At 42.3% G+C, this 23,927-nt stretch overlaps 2 protein-coding genes across 3 annotated transcripts in view; one reads left to right on the plus strand and one right to left on the minus strand.

The window, feature by feature from the left end:
• Positions 1–1,098: 1,098 nt before the first annotated feature.
• Positions 1,099–13,052, plus strand: SFRP4 (secreted frizzled related protein 4). Of its 2 annotated transcripts, none has more exons than XM_061586066.1 (6): positions 1,099–1,861; positions 2,672–2,755; positions 2,880–2,945; positions 5,383–5,581; positions 8,495–8,558; positions 10,976–13,052. In XM_061586066.1, the coding sequence occupies exons 1-6, from the start codon at positions 1,192–1,194 to the stop codon at positions 11,162–11,164; spliced, it is 1,272 nt and encodes a 423-aa protein (XP_061442050.1). In that variant the 5' UTR covers positions 1,099–1,191; the 3' UTR covers positions 11,165–13,052. The 2 variants fall into 2 exon arrangements, with proteins under 2 accessions (XP_061442050.1, XP_061442051.1); XM_061586067.1 differs by having other exon boundaries at positions 2,675–2,755.
• A 1,386-nt stretch (positions 13,053–14,438) lies between these two features.
• NME8 (NME/NM23 family member 8) overlaps positions 14,439–23,927 on the minus strand; it is a 33,988-nt gene continuing 24,499 nt past the window's right edge. The window contains exons 16-17 of the mRNA XM_061587474.1: positions 19,842–19,986; positions 14,439–14,688 (exon numbers count right to left, since the gene is read on the minus strand). Of these exons, the coding sequence (XP_061443458.1) occupies positions 14,439–14,688; positions 19,842–19,986 (395 nt within the window). The remainder of the gene's footprint in view (positions 14,689–19,841; positions 19,987–23,927) is intronic.

The following is a 23,927-nucleotide window of genomic DNA, read 5'->3' on the forward strand; positions in this document are numbered from 1 at the left end:
CCAGTGAGCTTTATGGCTGTGTGGGGATTCAAACCGTGGTCTCCCACATCATAGTCCAACACCTTAACCACTATGCCACACTGGCTCTTACCCTTGTGGAAGTCATGCTAGTCCATCAGCAAGTCTTGTTCCTCTATATGTTTGGAATTCTGTCTTTAATTATAGCTTCCACCAGTTTTCCCACAATAGGGGCCTGTAATTTCCTGAATCCCTTTTTAAAAATTGGTGTTACAGTGGTCACTTTCTTGTCCTTAGGTATGGAGGGTGATGTTAGGGGCAACTTACATAGACTTGTTAAAGGGATCAGTAATTTTGCATTTGAGTTCTTAAGAATTCAGAGGTGGATACCACCATCTGGATCCTGTGATTTGTTCATTTTTAATTTGTCAGCAAGACCTATTTCCACACACACACACACACCAAAAAGTATGTGGAGTACTACCTTTAATTTATTTTGGTGGGTTTGAATAAATTGAGGAGGGCCTTCCATCTATACTCTTGAAGTATTTAGCATGTGTACAGTATACTTACATTCTTTTAGTTAACGTTCCCGTCTTATTCCAGACGAGGAATTCTCCAGCTTGTGTAGAGTGTGAATTCTTAAGGGCACTTCCTTAATTGCATTGAATTGCATTGAAACCCACTGAATTTGCTTCACTGAAAATGTGTTCAATGGTGTGGCGCAGGGATAGTTATAACTATCTATACGTGCATGTATATTTCACTAAACAGTAGTTACTATACGATGTAGCCCCCTGTAGGTGACGGGAGGGAAATGCAGGATTTATAGGGAAAGGTTCGAAAAGTTGAGGCTTTCAAGTGAGAAGGGAAAGTTTAAATCTCGCTAAAAAAAAAAAATCACGCTTCTTGTGGGGCTCAGTGACGAATCCGTCTGAATTGTGGCGATAGAGCAGATGAAAAGAGTCCCTAAATCCCTTTCAAGAATTTATTACACGCATCAGATCGCTAGCTGGGGAAAAACAAATTGTAGGTTTGTGACACAGTGAGAAATGTGCAGCTAGTGCTGATGTCGCCTCGGGATTAAAGGGAGTCGAGGTGATGTCAACGCGCGTGTCTTTGAAGAAACGCGCGCACACACAACTCCCCCCCCTTCCCGGCCCCGAACCACGAACGGCGTTGGTGAAAGAGAACGATCCCGTTCCCACGTCATGGGTGGCACCGATTATAAATATGGTCCCACCGAGTCCATGGTCGCCTGCCAGCCTCAGATCGCCCCAGAAGAAGGCTCCGGCTCTTGGCTCAGCCGCACGCCCCGGGAGGGCTCGAACTTTTCAGGGGGCGTGTGGGCGAGGACAGGGCCGGGCTCGCACCCACCGGAGGGGAAGAAGAGCCGGGGGGGTGACCTCCGAGAAGGCGGACACCGAAGGAGCCGCACTGCTCGAGCGGATGATGGAGGCGCTGGCCCTCCTGGCGTGGCTCTCGCTGTGGCTCTTCAGGGCCACCGCGGGGCTCCCCGGCTCTCCATGCGAGCCGGTGCGCATCCACATGTGCAGGCACATGCCCTGGAACATCACCCGCATGCCCAACCACCTGCACCACAGCACCCAGGAGAACGCCGTCTTGGCCATCGAGCAGTACCAGGAGCTGGTGGACATCGGCTGCAGCCCGGTGCTCAGCTTCTTCCTCTGCGCCATGTACGCTCCCATCTGCACCGTTGAGTTTCTCCACGACCCCATCAAGCCCTGCAAGTCCCTGTGCCAGCGAGCCCGAGACGGCTGCGAGCCCATCATGAAGAGGTACAACCACAGCTGGCCCGAGGGCTTGTCTTGCGACGACCTGCCCGTCTACGATCGCGGGGTCTGCATCGCGCCCGAGGCCATCGTCACGGATCTGCCCGAAGGTGAGGAGAGGGGAGGGGCGGGCAAGAGGGGCGCCTTCGAAGGCGCAGATCTGACCCAGCCAAGGCAAACCCAGCGTAGGCGGTGCGGTCCTATATGTACTGACACTTCCCTGAGAGAAAACTCCATCGGACTTACGTCTGTGGAGGCCTGTGAAAGGAGATCTGAGGATGAAGATGATAACTAAAGATGCACGCTACCCAATCTCATTTCCCAGAAAATCCGCCCACTGATTTCAGCGGAGCTTTTCTTTCGCTTTTCATTCATCCTGATCCTAGTCACCTTTACTCGGAAGTAAGCCCCGCGGGGAGGGGGGGGAGAAAAGCTTCCGAGTCGTTCCTAAGGGTTTGCGCCCCAAATCACGCCCTGCTTGACGATCCAATGGGGTCCGCCGGGAAGCAAGTTCTGGTGAGCAATTCCGTCCACACTTCATCGGAAACAAAACCAGGTCTGCTCTGCTCCAAGGAAGCCCGATGAGGGCTGAGCTGCCTGCTCCCGGCTCACGCGGTGGGACTCCGCGGCAGTCGTGAGCAGATTTACTGGGAGGGTACCTTGTCTGCGGAAGGCGACAGGGCTGGCTTCGTTCGGAGTCGACCTGCCCTCCCGGGCTGCCCACACTGGGGTTTCACTGGCTGGCAGATGGTGCTGAACTGAGGAGGTGCCGGCTGTTCCAGTGCTGAAACACTGTGAGACCATTTTTCTCAGATGATACTTTTTAAAAATGTTCCTTCTCCCCGCTCCAGTCCTTTTTTCCGATCAAATAGTCAACGGCTGTTCTTGTTATTTTATTTTATTGGTGTTACCTCGTTAAGAAGATGTGAAGTGGATTGATTTATCTGACGATGTGATGGTCCACGAAAAACCTCTGCTTTCCGGATGCAAGACCTCAAACCTCGGTGAGTTCCGCTGCCCCACAGCATCATGCGATCCTCTCCCTCTAACCTGCCGAAAACGAATCCTGTCCACATTCAGAAGTCTTATAAATATTTCATTCTCTGGTTTGTTTTGTTTTAAATAAAGATCGCTGCAAGTGTAAGAAGGTAAAGCCCATGCTAGCGACGTATCTGACCAAAAACTACACGTACGGTAAGTCATTCGACAACACTTTTATATATTTTAAAAATCCCTTGCAAGTTGATGAGTTACGGCCTCACTTCCCATCTTGTGGCCGGTTTCATATCATAGTGATCGTCCTATCGTATATTTTTCCTTCCTTAGAGCGGATGAAATCTGACCCTTTTACTTAGTCGACCAAATAGCCTAAGAGTAAAAACTATTGCAAACGAATTGAGGCGATTTTATAGCTGCTTCCTTCCTCCAGAACGTTAAGACTTCTCCCACATCAGACCTAGCGATAAGTGTTTTTTGAAGACACTGATATTAACTACAATTGATGTATTTTTTTTAAAGAGGGGAGAGAATGAAAGAAGTTATGTCTAAGATTTCCAAACATGTACTAATGCACGTGTGAATGTAATTTCGACAAAACAAACGTTAATGTCCCCAAAGTTCGAATAATATTAATATTTCTGGTTTTATATCCGAGAGAAAGGTTCTTTGGGTTCATTCCTGAATAAGTTAGGTCCCAGTGCTGTACTGAATATCTGAGGCTGCAATTATTGCATCCCTACTTGGGACTATGTTCCATTGACGTCAGTAGCATTTTCTTCTGAGTAAACATGCATAGATACAGTGTTTAAGTCCCTGGACTCCTTCGAGAGAAAGGGAGAAATATAAATTTAACAACAATAATAATAATTTGAAGGGAATTAAACCCATTACAACTATGTTTAGAAAATATTAGCTTTCTAAAAAGTATACATGGGATACTTGTGGCTTACTCTCAAGTAAGTATAGAGGACTGTAGGATCCCCCCCTTTAACCATATATCCTATATCTAGATATGATCCTGAATAAGAGAAAGTAAGCTCTGTTGAAATCAAATAACTTGCTTCTAAGTAAAGTGTGTTTATGGCTGAGTTCTGCTGAAATCCACAGCAGGATAAAAACACCTCCAGTCCTAATATGCCAAATACCAATTGTATTAATTCAAATGATTAAATTAGCAGGATATTATTTTAGAAAGGTTGATAATGAGAAATGATTTTGTCCAGGAAAATGGGATGTGTTCTAATGCAAAATGAAACTAATATACAGCTTTTAAAACTGTTGTTGTTGTCTTCTACAATATCCAAAGGGCCAGGCTCTCTGCAAAACTAAAAGAAACCAAATTGCCTGACTATATGGTTACAGTCTTTGATGGAACAGAGGAGAAGGGTAAGGAATGGGATGAGAAAGGAGATGTTGCATTCTACTGTAGAAGGAAATTGGATTAACAAGGCTGGCATCAACATATCATTTATTATTCCCATGCATATGCCACTGTTCACCTATTTAGAGCACAATCCTACACATGCCAACTCAAAAATAAGCCCCCTTGATTACAGTGAGACATACTAACAGCTAAACATCCATAAAATTGTGCTGTTGGTCCCTGGATCAGCCATCAACAATTCTGAATAAGAATGATAAAGCATCAACTACCTGATCTGGCTAGGAGAGCTGCAAGAATAAGCAGGCTTCCTCACATGTATCACTTGCTGTATCAGGAATCATGGGCATAAGTCTGATGTGTATCCAAGCAGGCATCAGAATGCACATCCTAAGGGCATAAGCTGTCTGTCTGCTGTGCAGATAAATAGACATTGATATTCACTTACTGAAGCAGCTAGTCACAAATAAATGCCTGTTTTAAGCATGTGCACCAAGCATTAGACAACATGGAGCCCAGAAGGCTTTTCAAAAGAAAGACATTTTAACAGACCTTCTAAAAGATCCATGAGCATGGGTTTGGCAAGCTTCCATTTAGACACAATCCCACAAAGGAAAAGCCACCACCAAGAAGGCACCAGTTCTGCCCAATGATAACTTTGCCTCTGTAGGTTATAGTAGTCACAATCGTGCCTCATTGCTTGATCTCACCTCTCAGGGGAGATAGGAATCCTACATAGACAGATAGCTCTCAAATATTCCAGACACAGAACATTTAGGAACTTAAAACCAGCCCCTTGAATTTGACCTAGAGACTTCCACAGCAGCCTTCCTTTCTCACTAGCGTAAGTGATAAATTTGGAGTAACTAGGATGGCTTGTGTGGGCAAAAGTGTTGGCAAGCAAGTAAATAAAAATGCATACACCTTTACTTACTTTCTGTTTTACTTTGTATGTAAGCCTAAATGAAGTGCTATTAACTTCTATCAACTTTTACCTAAAGCCCAATTTATATTTTATTGTATTATTTAAAAGGTGTTATCATTTAAGACCTTGTCGTTGCAGGCTTGCAGCAAGAGATCATAAGTCTGTTTAATGAGGAACAAACCTTACTGTTCAGTGGGATTTACTCTGCAGTCAATGTACTGCTTTCCAGGGGAAGTTAGCAAGACTGGGCTCTGAGTAAAGATTCACAGCATACTGGGCTGCTGGTTGGGCAGCCTTATCATTTACCCTTCCATTTTGTGTTGCAGTTATTCATGCTAAAGTAAAGAGATTGGAGAGAGGAAGCTGCAATGAAATCACCACAATGGTTGACGTGAAAGACGTACTGAAATCTTCAACTCCAGTTCCCCGTTCTCTTGTTCCTCTGCATACCAATTCTTCCTGCCAATGCCCGCCTCTTCTACCAAAACAGGATGTCCTAATTATGTGCTATGAGTGGCGCTCAAGGTAAGCAATGATCACATGGCAAGAAACTGCCGCCATCAAGATGCCTATTTTTAAAACATTTCCTTAGCATTTTTTTTTGGGGGGGGGACAGCAAATGACACCCTTAACATGCATGGAGCTGCCCCGTCCCTTGAAGAAAATGGGGATGCCCCTGAGGTTTGGACAGCTCCATGTATGCATCTGAGAGCTTGCCTGGTATAATGGTTAGAGTGGTGGACTTGGCTTGGGGTATGCTGAGTTCAGACCTCCTCTCAGCTATGACGCTCGGTGGGTAGCTTTGGCAGGGCTGGCCCAAGACACTTTGCTGCCTGAGGTGGACAAGATGGCGCCTCCCTACTCCACAAACAGAAGCTGTGAAATCTTACTTCAACACTGAAGATGGGGCAGCATCTCCCACTGCAGCTGAGAGAGGCAGGCAAGCGTAGGGGGCGCAGGACAGTTCACAAACGTGGCACTGGCAGGTTTGTCCTGAGCACTTCCCTGCTGCTCACCTGCTACACTGCCTGGCACCTGCTTACTGCCCACTCAAACAAATGCTGTAATGCGGCAGTGCATCATGTGAGTGGAACAATATCTGGAGGAGGTCATGGCTGGAGAGAGCTGGATGTCTCCCTTAGTCAGAGGCCTTTCTCAACTTTCCTGTGACAGAAAGAAAGAGGGTAACGACAGCCAGTCATCCTTGGCCATCAACAATCAAGCATTGTCCCTGGGCACCAGCTCAGCAGGATGGGAATGGCAAGGGGACTTGGGAGGAAATCAGTAGCAGTGCCTGTGGTGGGGCAGAGCTGCTTATCTTCTGGATGGGGATGGGACAGTGGTGAGGTTGGGGTCATGGAATTGCACCAGCAAAAAGGAAATGGACTGCCTTCAAGTGCAACCCTACGAATAGGGTTTTCATGGTAAGTGGTCTTCAGAGGGGGTTTACCATTGCCTCCCTCTGAGGCTAGTCCTCCCCAGCTGGCTAGGGCCTGCTCAGCTTGCCACAGCTGCACAAGCCAGCCCCTTCCTTGTCTGCAACTGCCAGCTGGGGGGCAATGGGCTCCTTGGGACTATGCAGCTTGCTCACGGCTGCACAGGTGGCAGGGCTTGTAACCCTGAGCCACTCACTTGGGGGTGATCTTTAGCTGGCCCTTGACACCCAGGAGACACGAGCGGGGATTTGAACTCACAGACTCTGGACTCCCAGCCAGGCTCTCCTCCCCACTGTGCTATACCAGCTGTTAATTGCACCAGCAGGGGCACCATATTTGTGGTGCTGGTCCTACCTGTGCAACCTCTTGGCCTCAGCTTCACCACCACCCCACCTCAGGCCTGTTCAGGTAAGCTGCAGCTATGCTGGTGTTGGGAGGGCAGCTCCTCTCCACTGCCCACGCCACTACTGGAGGAAAGCCCAGGGGGGCTGCCACTGCTATCCCCCCAGCATGTGCTGCCTGGAGAAGCTGCCTCACTCTGCCTCATGGCAGGGCTGGCCCTGAGTAAATCACTAACATTCAGTTTATCCTACCAGTGAGGGGTGTTGCAGGCTGCCCTGAACTCCTCGGGGAAAGGGTGGGATTGAAATAGGATTAGTCATAATCAGTTTGAGCTCTCAGATCTATAGAAGTGATTGTATTGATGCTTTGAAAAGAAAAAGGATGGACATGGGATAGGAAGCCAGAGAAAATGAATTAAAAAAAACACCCTTCAGCAAGGATCAACTATCTGTGTTTTGATTCTGAAGACAATGGAAAGGGAAGTAGGAGAATGCAGTGCAAGAAACATAATCTTGATTAATCTTGAGGTATTTGGGAATGTATTTGTGAAAGCTTTCAAAATTAAGCTGCGGAATAGGAAAAGATTAGAAAGAGTTATATATTTCATGGAAGAAATTTGGTAATCATGGTTTTAAAGGTCATTGAGGTTTTAATTTTACATGCTTTGTTAAAGAATTTGAAAAAAAGAAAGCAAAGACAAAATATTGTGTTTCTCATTTAACTTGGCCATATGTAAACACCGTTTGAGTCACAGTGGCTTTTTAAAATGTTAGAAGTAACAGTCTGTTGCTTGGAAAAGTGCTAATAAAAATACCACATTCTTGTTTCTAGCACAATTTTCCCTTTTATGATTATATTTTGGGACCCAGCCTTAGATGAAAAGGCATGGAAGTCTCACATTGAACTAGGGTCACAACAGCAAAACCCATCACAAATGCTCAGTCTGATTCAGTTTCAGGTGCAAAACACATAGTGGGATATTTGTTGCATATTTTGTAGGGATGATGATGATGATTATCAACAACGACAACAACAACAAATTCTCAAAAATATACAGACACAGCAAGCATGCTAGCAACACATCCCAACACCAAGGCCATTCAATCCAGGTCATGGATCATTTCAACAAGAAGTTTGCAAGCCTGAATAGATCTAATCTGAATAGAATTAATCAACAAGAACATAAAGAGACAACTTGTAACAGTTAATTTGTACAAATGTCAGTATTTTTATTTAACCCCACATTTTTGTCTACATTGTATTTGTTAATAAGTACATTGATAAAGGAAAATTAGCATTATGGACAGTTCAGAAAAGTAAAAAATGCTTAATGTTGCAGTCTTATACACACTTACATGTAATGGGAATAAGTACCACTGAACTCAGAGATTTACTTTTGAGTAGACATACATAGGATTGCACTATAAGTTCTATTGTTTTCACTGAAGTAAGACCCATTGAATTCGGTGGGGCTTCCTCCCAGATAAGAGGGTAGAGCATTGCAGCTCTAAGCACATCTCGCTATTGAAATCAGATTGAAATGTAGAAATGCTTACTTTTGATTGAAATGAGCCCTATGTTTTCATGTTTCATTCTGTAATTAGGAAATGAACTATATATATCTTTTGTACTCTTCTTGAATCTACAATTGCCATTTCAGATTGATGCTTCTTGATGGGTGCTCAGTTGAAAAATGGAAGGACCCATTAAGTCAAAGATTTAAGGTAAGAGCACTGACTTGATGCTTCTCAACGTTTTCTCCTCCATAATAAATGTTGCCTTTTCCTCCCTTCAGCTGCTGCCTATACTGTAAAAGTTATGGTCTGCAGTCAGTAGTGAAAATGGGCAGGTATGGAGAGATACAAGTACCAGAAAAAAAGGTATAGAGTTCCAATAAAAAGTTTCATCCATCTCCCTCGCTGTACTTAGAGTACCAAAAATAAAATATAAAAATTTCAGGGGGAAAACATGCAAACATTTTCACCGCTGGATACAGCTATTGTTGCGGCTAGTACAATTAAGTACATGAATACAAGGAGCCATATCCAGGAGCACATTAACATAAACCCTCTCTGTATATAAACAAGGTGCTATGGTATGAACCCAACCCTATGGTTTTCCTTCTGCACCACAAGATTTCAGGAGGATGTATTGTACTGCAACAACCACTTCCTTGGCAGGCTCATCAAAATCTTTTCCAAACTGTTCCAGGGAATTTTGGTTTTCCACTATTTGCTGGAAATTCCCTCTGAGACTTCTTTGGCTGTGCTTTACCAAAACAACAGAGAAAAGGGAATTTTGCTTCTAGTGGAGAGATCAAACTACTTACAATGCAAATGCTCGGCTCTTTCCCCCTTCGGTTAGATGGAGACAGGAACATTGGTAAGGGTCCCTGGTCTTACTATTTTATATATAAAATAGTAAGATTTTTTCTGGAATGAAGCATTCCAGATCTGGAATCTAGGCTCTGAATCTCAGCCTGTTCCACTCTTTTAAAAAATGTAATAAAACGTTACTATGCTTACAGGATGGCTTTCCCTCTGAAAGTCAGCCTGAATTTCCAGCTCTGCATATAAATTAATATAAGCATATTTTTCTCATGAGTTTGTGTCTTGAGTCTTTTAAGGACTTAGCAACATCCCTGCATTTATTTAGTTAGTTTATTTAACAAATTTATAAACTGCTCCATAGCATGAAACCACTGAAGTGCTTTACAAGCTAAAAATGGAATAAAGTACAAAAATAGAATAAAACACAAGCTCTAAAACAATAAAACCATTTCAACAAACTCTAAAAAACAATAAAACTCATTTCCTCAGAAGTGCAATTAATATTCCATGAATGACTGAGTGACACCTTAGGGAAAGTCTTCTTAAACAAAAATGGTTTCAGTAGGGTCTTGAACATTCATGATAATTGGCGCCTGTCTAATTTTGGCTGGTAACCTGTGGATATATATCATATTGATTTTTACGATTAAATTAAAGGAGCAAATGGAAGTTTAAACATCTATGGCAATATAAGCTAAGAGCAACTTCAGATGTGATAGAATCGAGGGAGGAGACAGAAAGCATTGTACTTCCTGTTTTTCTGTCTCTTAGGCTCCCTTCACACACCCACAGAGTCATGCAGGAGCTGGTTTGTTATTTACGTATCTGTTTAAAGCATTTTGACCCTGCTCTTTAGCTTAAAAGTTTCCCAGAACCAGAGTAGTTTACAGACAAATAATAACAAAAATAAGGCTTACATTCTAGAAGACATGTCACAAAAGGAAAAAGGGATGTAGAGGGAAAGAGAGAAAAGCAAACCCAGTCACCAATTCTTAAAATTACAGTTCTTACAATGACAAACTGGGATAGAAACAATTTATGTAGCCTGACATAATGGTCATTGCTATCTCCTGTTCCCTTCTCAGAGCTACAGTTTGCAGAGTGGATTAACAATTAAAAAGTGATTTAACAGAGTTCGTCTTCACAGGGAATTCTGAGAATTATAGCTCTGTGAGGGGAATAGGAGTCTTCTAACCACTCTCAGCACACTTAACAAACTACAGGTCGCAGGATTATTTGTGGGAAGCCACAACTGTTTAAAGTGATATGATACTGCTTTAAATATATAGTGTAGATGGGGCCTCAGTTCCATCAAAGTTAGAACTTTTGCATCTCCCAGCCCCCATTTTGAGATGGAGAATGAACTCAAAGAAGGATCCAAAGGAGGAAGTGTTCTTTAAAAGGGAAGAAACATATGAAACAGGCCTCTGTGTGTTCAGACATTTATGTAGACAACCTAATATACCCAGGAGCAGGAGCAGCCAATTTGCGCCCCTCCAGATGTTGTTGGACTCCAGTTCCCACCAGCCCCAGGCAGCATAGCAGAGGTAGGGGTGATGGGAATTGTAGTCCATCACTGTCTGGAAGATACCACATAGTCTTCTGTGCAGAGGTAGCCAATCTGTGTAGTGGAGAGGAGGGGCACCATTGTGCAGGACCATTCCCCCATCATACTCTTGCAATACCATGTTCAGCAGAATATCTGTACCATGGGCATGGCAGGGTTAACGGTTTGTGATTTGCCTTTAACAATCTGTGATTCCACTCCCCCTGTCACTAACATGTTTGGTTTTTCAATTTTTTTTTCACAGAGATGGGAACAGCGACTCCAAGAACATAAGCTACGAAGAGCCCCAAATAAAAACCAGAATGCTAGAAACTCCGGTCGCAGTGGGATGCCAAAGCAAAACTTGAAGAACACCAACCCAGCGCTTACTAGTCCCAAGAAGATCAATAAACTCAGAAGTGACCAGAAAGAAAGAAATTCCAAAAATATATGAATCTTCCCATGACAAAGGTTACAAGCTGGTTAGAGTGGTATAGGAATATTTCATGAACCCATCAACATAAACATGCAGTGTTGTATTCCAGACAGACATTATTTGCAGCAATCTACTTTTAAACGATTTGTTTTAAGCCACAGATACAGCTTTGCATTAACATGTGGTGGGTTGATGAAAGCCAATTGTTATGTTTAGCATGTGTTTAGCACAACCAGTCATAGTTTACCATTAAGCATCTGGATAGGTTTAGGCTCCCATGACTTAAACATGTGTGTGGCAGAAATTGGTCTACATACATACGAAGTCTGGCTTTGCACATGTGCTCCAAAAGGGACAGCCACTATTATTTTCCTCTCTATAGTGAGCCCCACCAGGCACAGTGGACAATATCATCTTTCGGCATTCATTGTAACAATTATAGCAAAAGAGGAGCCACACCCTCCTCTTTCTCTGGTGTTGTTCTGCAGAAGTGGGTGGGAATGAGATGCCATGTGCCAGATATGTGCTGCACCCTCTCAGCATAGCCTGTGGCTGCCATGTCAAAACAGCTTTGCCATCAAATTGTATGTTTGTGTTTAGCAAAAACATCCTAAATCAAACTTCTTTTTACTTTGGATCAGGTTTTGTTAGAATTGTTAATTGTTGTACTTCAAAATCGGTATGGGGGGCTAATTGAAAGCTTAGGAATTATATCTACATATTTGCCACATGTAGCTTCATGTACAGCCTCTGCTGACTTCTTTTCAGTAGAGCAGCTTACTTCCACCCCACTGTTCCCACACCCATTGCACTACAGTATATGAGAAGCTGCTATTGAACCCACACCCCCATCCCATTCGATGCAGCAGAGACTGGATGCTGCTATTCATGCCCTATGATCATGATTCATAGCTTTATACAAACCAGGTCAGGTTTTCCTCTTTGGGTTGGTGTTGAGGTTCTTTGTCTTCTGTATCTGACACTGGGATTCAGTTGTGCATGTAGGATTTTTGGACTGTGGTCCCACAGTGTTTACATAAGTCCCACTGGTTCTACATTATGAGTATGATCCAGAGATAAGCACACAAAAGGTCACTTAGCTGGGCATTTTTGTTTACAGTTACATTCCTGTAGAATTGCCAATCTGCAACCTGTGTTCTAAACACTGGGGTGCTTTTTAAAAGATAATTTGAGTTTTCATCAATGGGAAGTTCTGAAATGTAAATGTAAGCAAAATATCTGGCTGTGCATGGTTGCATGAGAGGATCTTGTGGGGCTGGGACCAATGTGTTTAGTATCGGGGGAAAGTCTTTAGTCAAAGCAAGCTCACAAAAGCTTCTTGTTTTTACAGGAAGAAATAATTTAATTTCTTGCTCCCTAATTTTAAAGGCATTTACCTGTAAGGGGTACATACTTCACCATGTTTTCCCCCCGTTATCCAGGCAAATCTGGTTTCCTCCCGCTTTTGCTAATTCTGCAAGTTTTTATGTAGTGCCAGTTGTGCAAAGTGCTGATTGGCTGGCAGCTGAATGTGCACAACTATGTTTGGCTGTTATGTGTGATCTCTCCTCCTTTTCCTGTCCCCAGAGTGCTTAATATTTTATGTGGATTTTTTTAAAAAACAAAAAAGGTATCTCATGTACATCCATATGTTTATCCATTCATCTGGCAGCATGTTACTGTTTTTTAAGCAAAATCCATTTGCAAAATTGGTTTAGGAGAGGGTTTTATAGCTGAAAGCCAATCGGTCTGGTGCAAGCTGACTCTGCTGCAAAACCCACTATTGTCCTTCATCCTCGATCCTGGAGGGGCATAAGTATGTCTGCCCAGAACTCAGTGAATACACTTGTAAAGTGTAGCAACATCTGTTTCAAACATTTCAGTGTATGCTATTTTAAGAAATATTGTAGCGCTGATACTTCTTTTTAATAAAGTTTAAAAGTTTACTGAAACTTCTGCAATGATTTGTGACACTGCTAGTTTCTGGTATTTTATTTCTATCAAAACAAAATATTTTATCATTTCCTTTCTAGAATTAAAGGGGGGAAATGTAAAATCATTGCCAGCCTAGAATTTGCACCTTTTCTTCCTAATGTAAGTGACCATGATTGACATTCCACTGTATGGATCAATAAATGTGTTAATAGTCAAATACCTTTGAGTATTTTTTTTAATGTCAGTTTTGAAATTTTACTCCACAAAAAAAGCATATTTCAAAACCAGTTCTTAATATTACTGTTACCTAATTTCACACATGGAAGACAATTTCATTTGTTACTCGAGCAGAAATATATTATTGTGATATAGATCACAAAATGCAGAAAAACAAATCTGGGCAGAAAAGTAATTTCTTTGACCACCGTGCATCATTTTTTTTTTAAGTTGGCTCTACGTTTCACATCCTATACAATTCAAAACCAAATGCATGGTTCAAAGTACAGATGTTTCACAGTTGTGCAGAAGGCACTACATCCAATGTATGAGGTGAGTCCCATAGGTCACCTCTTCAACACCTTGTTCATTTGAACAAGAAAGGTGTTTGAAAATAAGACAGCAACAAGTGGGATCAGGGGTCTGCAACAGCACGTTACTGTGCTGAGTGGTTCTGTTCATTATTCCAGTCACTATATCCCCCTTCTTCCTGGTTTTCTGTTGTGTCAGCCAGCATTCTCAGTTCCCATTGGGCTATTTTGGGTCCCCACCCCCTTTGCTAGAAACCTCAGGAGACAGTCGAACATCTTGGAGTGAGCTGCTGCCTAAATAGTGATGCCAAAATGGAAGTGATCCTTTGGAGAAGCTGAGGCCTAGACACTGGATCAGACTAACTTGATTCTTGGCTAATTTTTAGTGGACATAGCAGCAGTGGCTAGAACATATAGAACCAAGGTGAAATTATACAACCCCCTTGTTATTTTTACTACTGCAACAAGGTGAAATGTTGCTACATTTATAATATTGTTTTGTATGCTGTTACAGTTGTTATATGTTGCTCTTTTATTACTGTTATTATTATGAAGTTATTCTTGATTTTGTGATGGATTTGTGTAAACTGCTTGGAGGATAATTTGTTTGTGGAAAGATGGCATACAGATTTCCTTCTTGAAGCCAAGGGCAAAAGTTTCATGGCTATCAGTGGGGCAGAGTTTATATCCATAATGTGCATAGTTTATTTACTGACTAGTAACATAAGTAACATTCCTGACTAGTAACATATCAGAGGGAGATGATTTATTTGTATTGCATTTATTTGTACTTCATATACTGCCTATAATAAATCATCTTCAAAATTCTACTACACATAAATATATTTGTGTTTTAGGTCCTCCAAATCAACATCTCCAAATATAAATTTAATGCTCTGCACAGCATGTTCTGGATTAGATGATCCATGAACAGCATTGCGCATAATATCTCTTGCAAATTTAGCACGCAATGAACCAGGCTGAGTTTCTTTTGCTTTTTCTGGATCTGTTGGTCCCATTAATTGCCGCCATTCCTCCACAGCATTTTCTTTGGTTAGAATCATGACCATTGATAGACCTCTGAAAAATAAAGGCATAAAAGATTAATGAGATGCTAACAATCTGATTCTGTATGTGTTGACATAGCTAGTATGGCATTCTGCACAAGATGAGCAAGGCAAATCCATTTTGGTATGCCGCCTGTGATAATGGTTTATATAACTGCAATACATCAGAAGTATATGTTTATCTTAATGTACTCTATGGTAGCCATATACATGGTGTATAGGTTGTCTTCATTCATTTTTGCCTCGATGCATCAGCATCCTACCCTTACCCATTTGTATAACAGCTTTACATGGTATAATTACACTACAGCTGATGCTGGAAGGTGGAATAACAACCTTCTCTACTCTACAAAAATAAAACCAAGTCCATTTTGGAACATTCTTGTAACAGTGCACATCATGGTGTTGCACAGTGCACATCCTCAGTGCTCTTTTTCAGATGCAGCAACTAAAACTCCCTGGCTGTAAACTTTCTAAATTAATCAGGGAGTTTTATGTGGCCCAGACCAAACTGCTATTTGCATCAGTGAAAAATTGTTTTGCAAACTGGATGAGTCACACCTGAAGTTTATCAGCCATATCCCATACTTCTGCAGTTTTAGTTTTAACACTGCCATTGTTTAGGATTTTAGGATTTTAATGAAGCCTACCTGATCCTCTAAGATATATTTCCCAATAGCTAGATGTGTTAAGTCTTTTTGCCAAAATAAAAATCCTGGTTTGAAAAAGCAATAGGCCAACTCTACTTTTTTCCAGATATAACCACCAAATTATGTTTGGAAATATACGTTTTGCATGACTTAATTTAATACATCTGCAAGAGGACCTGCTATATTATTCCAAAAGATTTCTGTAGTGAAACCATCTGCCCCTGGTGTTTTATTATTTTTTAAGTTTCATAATGACTCTGAGCAGTCCAGTAATTTTAATTGGGCTTTGTAGAACTTCAGTTTTGGTTCTAGTTAAACGCGGAACCTTACTTTTTTCTATAAAACAGCTAAACTAATCCCTTCCTCAGAGGGACATTCAGAGGAGTTAAGTTTCTTATAAAATTCTCTGAATTTGTTTGCAATGTCTTTTGGTCTTTCAACTGTAAAACCAATATGCCTCATTTTAAGTTTATAAAAAACAGTATCAAATTTTATATTTGGATGCAAAAAAAAAACATTTAACCATTTAGAATGGGACTGTATGCCAATTGCCCACCACATTCAACATGGTCACCAACCCATGTTGGAGTATTGACTGAATGATCAGGTGGAGCCCCCGGTGAAATAGGGTTCATTTGGGAAAGTAATATTATTTTATTTATTTATTTATTTATTTATTTATTGTGCTTTTATACCGCCCTTTAGCAATAAGCTCTCAGGGCGGTGTACAACAATAAAAACAGGTTAAAATACAAGTGAGTATAAATAAAATGCACTATAAAACGTATGTAAAAACAAGATTGCAACAAAAAAATTAAAATTAACATTTGAAATTTAAAATTTAAATTTAAAAAGCCTGGGCAAAGAGGTAGGTCTTTACCTGGCGCCGAAAAGATAACAAAGAAGGCGCCAGGAGTATCTCGTCAGGGAGGGCGTTCCATAATTCGGGGGCCACTACTGAGAAGGCCCTAGTTCTAGTTATTGCTCTCCGGGCCTCGCTATGTGTTGGAACCCGGAGAAGGGCCTTCGACGTCAAGCGCAGCGAGCGGGTAGATACATAGCGGGAGAGGCGTTCCGCCAGGTATTGCGGTCCGATGCCGTTAAGGGCTTTATAGGTAAGAACCAACACTTTGAATCTGGCCCGGAAACATATTGGTAGCCAGTGCAGTTGGGCCAGAATAGGTGTTATATGGTCAAATTTCTTTGTCCCAGTAAGAACTCTGGCCGCAGCATTCTGCACCAGCTGAAGTTTCCGAACTGTCTTCAAAGGTAGCCCTACGTAGAGTGCATTACAGTAATCCAATCTAGAGGTTACCAGAGCATGGATAACTGTGGTGAGGTTCTCCCTGTCCAGGTAGGGTCGTAGTTGGGCCACCAGCCAAAGCTGGTAGAACGCATTCCGTGCCACCGAGGCTACCTGAGCCTCCAGTGACAGGAGCAGATCTAATAAGACCCCCAAACTACGGACCTGCTCCTTTAGGGGGAGTGTAACCCCGTCTAGGGCAGGTCGGACGTCAACCATCTGGGCAGAGAGCCCCTCCACCAACAGCATCTCAGTCTTGTCAGGATTGAGTCTCAGTTTGTTAGCTCTCATCCAGTCCATTATCGCGGCCAGGCAGCGGTTTAGTACATCAACAGCCTCACCTGAAGAAGATGAAAAAGAGAAGTAGAGTTGCGTATCATCAGCATATTGCTGGAAACGCACTCCAAATCTCCTTATGACCTCACCCAGCGGCTTCATATAGATATTAAAGAGCATGGGGGACAGAACTGAACCCTGCGGGACCCCATATTGGAGTACCCAGGGATTCGAGTAATGCTCCCCAAGCACCAACTTCTGGAGATGATTCTTGAGATAGGAGCGCAGCCACTGCCAAGCAGTGCCTCCAACTCCCAAATCCACAAGACGCCCCAGAAGGATACCATGGTCGATGGTATCAAAAGCCGCTGAGAGATCCAGGAGAACCAACAGAGTTACACTCCCTCTGTCTTTCTACCGGCACAGGTCATCATACAGGGCGACCAAGGCTGTTTCTGTACCAAACCCCGGCCGAAAGCCCGATTGAAATGGATCTAGATAATCAGTTTCATCCAAGAGAGCCTGGAGCTGGCGAGCGACCACACACTCTAAAACCTTGCCCAGGAATGGAACATTTGCTACCGGTCTATAGTTGTCAAGGTTTTCAGGGTCCAAGGAGGATTTTTTTAGGAGCGGTCTCACCACCGCCTGTTTCAGGCAGGGTGGTACCACTCCCTCTCGTAAAGAGGCATTGATCACCTCCTTGGCCCATCCGGCTGTTCCATTCCTGCTAGCTTTTATTAGCCACGAGGGGCAAGGGTCCAGAGCAGAAGTGGTTGCCCGCACCTGTCCAAGCACCTTGTCCACATCCTCAAGCTGTACCAACTGAAATTCATCCAATAAAACAGGACAAGACTGTGCTCTGGACACCTCATTAGGTTCAACTGTTACAATATTGGAGTCAAGGTCCCGGCGGATGTTCATGATCTTGTCTTGGAAATGTCTCGCAAACTCATTACAGCGGGCTATTGATGGTATTATTGCGTTCTGAGGACCAGAGTGTAAAAGTCCCCGAACAACTTTATAAAGTTCCGCTGGGTGGTTAGAAGATGACTGAATGGAGGCAGCAAAGTACTGCTTTGTCATCTCCCCTGTCCCAATCAGTGGGCTGGTGGCTGGATAAAATCTAAACAGTTGTACATTGTCTAGCATCAGTACATCGAAGTCATTCTAACATCAGTACATCGAAGTCACATTCTAACATCAGTACATTGAAGTCACTGAAATACAGTCTAGGAAGAGTTGAATGTTGAAGCAGAATGAAAGCATAGAATATGGGCTGCGCTGCATTGTAATATCTATGCTAATACAAGATCACATGATGAAAACATGCTGTTTCAGTTGCAGGGCAAACATGGAGGAAGTTTAGATATGTATCAGCATGTGAGAAACAAAGAAGCACAAGAGAGAAGGGCCATGCACATCTTTACACTAGAGCAGGGGTTCCCAAACTGTGGTCCACAGACCACCAGTGGTCCTCAAGCTTCATTCAGGTGGTCCACATCATGTCTGGATTTCTGGTTGAACACAAGAGATGGCACATCCATCACATGAAATAGTCATATTGACTTTTAATTGTATTTTATTATTTCTTTTATTGTATTGTATTACAATTTGAATTACAGTTAAATACAATATATAAAAAAATCAAACAATTAAAATAGAATTAAAATCATACAGTATCTAGCACAGCACATTACAATTGCTACAACAGGCAGAAAAATCATTAAGTGGTCCACCAAGACCTTTGCAATTTTCAAGTGGTCCAGGGGGGAAAAGTTTGGGAACTACTGCACTAGAATGTACATGTATGTGTACAATTAATGCCACCTGTAGCTGGACACTGAGACTAGGCTGGATGGAGCAGAGGCCCAATGAGTGCAGAGAGGGAACAGACAAACAAGAAGTGAGTCTCTTTCAAATTGGCTGTGATTGGAGCCCTATCCTAGCTCAGTGTGAAGTGTTGGGTTTCAAAGGAACTTGCTGATGCCCTCTTTATTTCTCTGTCTTCCTATCCCACCCTCCTTGATTTCCTGGAATGGGTTTTAAAATAGGAAGCAAGAAGAGGTACCTGTGTATGGGCAATAGTAGCAGCCTTGAAGAGTATTCTGTTTTGTAAAAGGAAATCTGGACTTCTGAATACACAATGGTGGCATTTAAGTACAGGTTTGGAAAGATTATAAGAACATAAGAATAGCCTGCTGGATCAGGCCAATGCCCATCTAGTCCAGCATCCTGTTCTCACAGTGGCCAACTAGTTGCTCATGAGAAATGTGCAAGCAGGACCTGAGTGCAAACAGCCTGGCTCCCCAGACGTCTAAAATTATAAAGCTGGCACTCAACTGAAATCTTCCCTCTCCCTGTCTCTCTTTATTTAAATAGGATTGGCTGTTAATGTATATTAAGCATATTATGGTGGCTTCTAGAAATTTTTATCATATGTTCAGCCATGTCTAAGGATATATTTTGCATACGTCAGTGGGAATACACCAGGAAGAAAATTAGTGTAATAATCATCGGATGGTCTTTTGGACACCAAAGGCAGTGGGTTCCAACTTCCAAAGCTTTATATGGCAGGAATTCAACACAAATAATTTTCCTTGGGTCAGAACTTAACTGTAAGCCACTTTCGATCAGTTCCTTATGTTGTTTTGTTTACACACACTGCCACCACCTTGGCAACCCACTCACAAAGTTCCAGTCCACCATTTTGGAATGGCTGAGGGAGGTCCTACTCTCCATCCTTGAGCTAAAGAAGATGGGATAATATGAGTTTGCTCTGATCTGATCTTTAGACTGAAGTAGTCCAGAAAAAAGCTTCTCCATAAGGACAAAAAATATCTTAACACCCCTAGAAGCTTCCTACTTGTTGAGTTCAAAGTTAGGCCTGCTACACTTCCAGTGTTGTGGAAATTTAAAAACAAATCAGGTACTTACTCAGACATATAATTCACAAGCTGATCATAAAAGGGTTTTCCTTCTTGAGATTTATAAAACTGTGCTGCCATCTCGGGAGTTATTTGGGTTTCTTTCATTTCAGATATGATAAATCCAGCTTCTTTTACTTCATGTATAATTTCATCTAAAAACAAAAAGATAGAAATAAGAACTTCAAAATATGTTAAACCTTTAAAAATGGGAAAATTCAAGTAATTATATTACTATTTTTGTTTATTATTTTAATGATATTAGCTTGAATCTAACTTTCTATATGAAAAGAATAAAGTCGTGCTCATGGAACAGAGCTTTCATGCCTCCTGCAATCCCCTGTGCTCCCCCCCAAAAAGGAACTGCTTATGTGGGCTGGGAAATACTATTATGTGGGATTGGGAATAGTGCAGGGGAGCTACAGTCAGAGGAGGAAAGAATTGCTCCTTCCTTAAATGAACAGAGGAGCAAGTTAGTATTCAAGTTGTTGTTTTAACTATATTGTTCTTAGATTTTTTTTAAAAAAAAATCATGCATATCATTGTGAACTGAGATGCAATTTTTTTGTTTTTTGAAAAATAAAATAAATATTAAAAAAATTAAGAAGAAAAGGAACAAATCATTATTTGGCATGATATACAGTAGACAAAATGCTCAAGGAAAATAATGGAAACAGTCAAATATCAATGGTACACTTGCATGTTATGCGTTGAACAAGATAACACTTTGTAAGATATTGGCAAGGCAAAACTAATTAGAGGCACAATTTCTCAATTTGATTAAAGGGTGGGAAACTGAGGTAGGTTGGTCAATTTTGCAGGTGGGGTGGGGTAGGGGTGGGATTCCAACAAGTGGTGCTTCTTTTTCATATTCTTTTTGTATACCCTGAAGACCTCTTGGTTTGAAGTGCATGCATTGCAAAAAAAAGAAAAGAGTGGAAACTAAATGAGACTTACTTTTGAGTAGACACGTATAGGATTGCACTGTTAATATAAAACTAACTTAATTGAGGAAAAAAATCTTTTGATGCAGTCCTCCAAACTGCCTACTCTCTGCCTAGCTGTCTGATAAAGGTTCATGTCTCTGGTTGCTTCACCAGACATCTCATTCGTTCATTCATTCATTCATTCATTTATTACATTTGTATACTGCCCCATAGCCGAAGATCTCTGGGCGGTTTACAAAGCTTAGCCTCCCCAGCTTTGAATCAATGCCTGCTATTCCATGATTCTTTCTAGCTTTTATCTAAAGCACCCCTCGAAAACTGTTTCCTCTATGGGGCTGGAATCCTAACCCTGCTGACCAGGACCAGCCCCAGGCATGACTGGGCCCTTGGGCACCAGCCTGCCCTGGGCCTGTAGTGCCTGCCTGCATGTGCCACCTACCTCTCCCACTGCAGTGAATGCTGGCCGTGCTGCATGTGTGTGCCTACCATCAACCAAGATGGCCATGGGGGCTTCCCTAAGGACCTGATGCCTCCGCCGCCTTCTTAGTTGTTGGTGCACATGCGCACTACACACATAAACCAAGATGGCGGTAGGGGCATCACCCTTAGGGAAGCCTCAGCTGCCATCTTGGTTGATGGCAGACATGTGTGCACAGCATGGCCAGCATTCACCACAATGGGAGAGGTAGGTGGGGCATGCAGAAGGGCGTTGTGGGCCTGCACGGTTGTGGAGGGGTGCCTGGGAGCTCTCTTTCTGTAATCCAAGGCACGGTCAGGAGCCAACACTGCTGTGGATTGCAGAATGGGAGCGCTACCCTTCCAACCTAAGGAGGGGCCCTTGAGGGGCCCCTCAGCCACAGCCCAACCTGGCCACCCTCTGGCACCTGCCCTGCTGCTTACCTGGGAGTAAGTCTGATTGAACTCAGTGGGACTTACTTCAAGGTACACATGGTTAGAATTGCAGCAAAAACAAACTCTCCCTCTGGCCACCCCACCCCCATCTTCCTTCAATCTGACAAGAGCCTCTACATGGATTTTGGGGCAATACTGGTTGACTTCAGGTGGCTGTTTCTCAACTCTTGAGCAGAGTTGTCTTGAGATACACAGAGACATCACATCACCAAAAACATCACAGCAGACTAAACCTTGTAGGCAAAGAAAGGATTCAATATTAAAAACATGCCATTCTTCTTTGTATCATTGTTGTGTGCCCTGGGGGCAGATGCTTTGCACTGAAGACTATAACTTGGCATCAGAGCTGATTTCAAGGTAAAAAAAAAATCTTGCTAGGCTGACCCTGTACTGCAATAGCGAACTAAAAGTTGACACAAAGCAAACGAGCGTGATTAATTAGCATAAATTGAGCATAGGCAAATGAACTCCATTCTTAGGCCGGACACACAGTATCCTTGTATGTTCACCCAAAGTGTTTTTGTGGGGGGGGAGTGGGATCACACCCACTGGCCATGCCCACAAATGCTGCCACACCCACTGGCCACATCCCCCAGAAGGCTTGGGATGGGGGAGACACTTGATTCAGTTCTCACTTAAAACTGAGTCTATTAAATGTGCACTTTCCAAAATAATATGAGAACCAAAACACAGCCATCCTTCAACATTCTGAATTTTGCAATGCAATTATCTAATCAAACAATATTTACAAAAATTGACATGTTAGGGGAAAGTGTACATAAAAATGAATGTGTTTGAAAAAATAATATACAAAAAATATTATATTAGGAAAAATTACATGCAAAAATATGTACATTAGTCAAAACTGAACACAAAAATGTGTTTATTAGGATAAATTCACAATAAAATGCTGAAGACTTTTCATGAGGGTTTTTTTTAAAAAAGAACTGCAAATTGCTGCAGAGATTTGGAGAACTGAATTGAATATTGGAAAAATGAGAAACTGGGAAAGGCAACATTAACAGATCTTCCCATCACTCAGCAGGCACATGTCTGGCATTAAAGAGAGAGGGCTGTTTGCACATAGGGTGCTCTCTCATTAGTAGGATTGCCAGGTCAGAAGCATCCCAAAGCCTGAGATTTCAGGGGCAGGCCCTAATGATGTCATGGGGGCAGTTCATAGTGATGTCATGGGGATGGGCCATAGTGATGCCACAGGGTCAGGCCATAGTGATGTCACAGGAGCGAGCCCAAGTGATGTCTTGGGGCGGGCCCAAGTGGTACCATTAAGCATGATATATTAAGCAGCAACCACAGTTGCTTGAAGCATACAATTCAAACAAAAACATTTCTCTGATTGGAAATTAAGATAGAAATCTTAGCTAAAAGATAGAGCCTGGGTAGCAAACATTTAATCTAACCTACTTCTCTGTCTTCATTTCGTATCAGCAATCCTACCTCACAGGGTTGTTGGGAAGACTCCATATACACATACACACTGGAGATGTAAAAATATATAGACCCCCCCAAATAACAGTTTATTGTCAAAATGAGTTGGTCATTGCAGAACATTTATTTTTTAAAAATCAGTATTAGTTTCCTACATAATAAAAGCAGTGATATCTATGTAAGCCCTGCCTAATTGCATTAGAAAATAGGATTGGAGGGGAGAGAAAGATTTACAACACAAACACAATCCTTTGCTATGCTCACTCAAAAGTCCCATTAATTTACAGCACAATCCTAACCATGTCTACTCAAAAGTAAGTCATATTGAATTCAATGGAGTATACTCTGGGTATGTGGGATTAGCATCGCAGCTTTACTCCCAGAAAAGAAAGTAGTGGATTAAAGCTTCACATTGGGAAGATTTTCAAAACATTGCTTCTTTCAACAGCCCAGGGAAATTTAAACTTGTTTGACTCCTGCACACAAGAGAAAAAAAGACTTTTGGTACTGCTGAAAGCTATATACTTACTCAATTCATGAGATTTTCAGATAAACAGGAAAAAACAATAGTTTTCTACCTTTGCAATAGAGTCTAGATACTGCCTGGAGGCCCAGAAATCCCTTGTCAATCACAACTAGGGTTGATCTCTTGGAGGCCAGGCCTGGCAAACAAGTGGTCTTCTGTATCTTTAAAAGTTGTGCAGGGCAAAGGGAAAATTCCACCTTGTGGTTTTTCTCATTACAGTGTAGCAAGAATACCTGCAGTTGGCTGACTTTCACTTCTCCTA

Source organism: Rhineura floridana, chromosome 10 (assembly GCF_030035675.1).
Source record: "Rhineura floridana isolate rRhiFlo1 chromosome 10, rRhiFlo1.hap2, whole genome shotgun sequence".
NCBI classification, from domain to species: Eukaryota; Metazoa; Chordata; class Lepidosauria; order Squamata; family Rhineuridae; genus Rhineura; species Rhineura floridana.

What these genes read in the sequence shown, in the direction of transcription:
- SFRP4 (XM_061586066.1), top strand. Translation starts at nt 1,192, where the DNA reads ATGGTCCCACCGAGTCCATGGTCGCCTGCCAGCCTCAGATCGCCCCAG. An exon ending in ATGCAAGACCTCAAACCTCG is followed by an intron (nt 2,756 to 2,879) that starts GTGAGTTCCGCT and finishes TTTTAAATAAAG; the next exon opens with ATCGCTGCAAGTGTAAGAAG. An exon ending in CATTAAGTCAAAGATTTAAG is followed by an intron (nt 8,559 to 10,975) that starts GTAAGAGCACTG and finishes TTTTTTTCACAG; the next exon opens with AGATGGGAACAGCGACTCCA.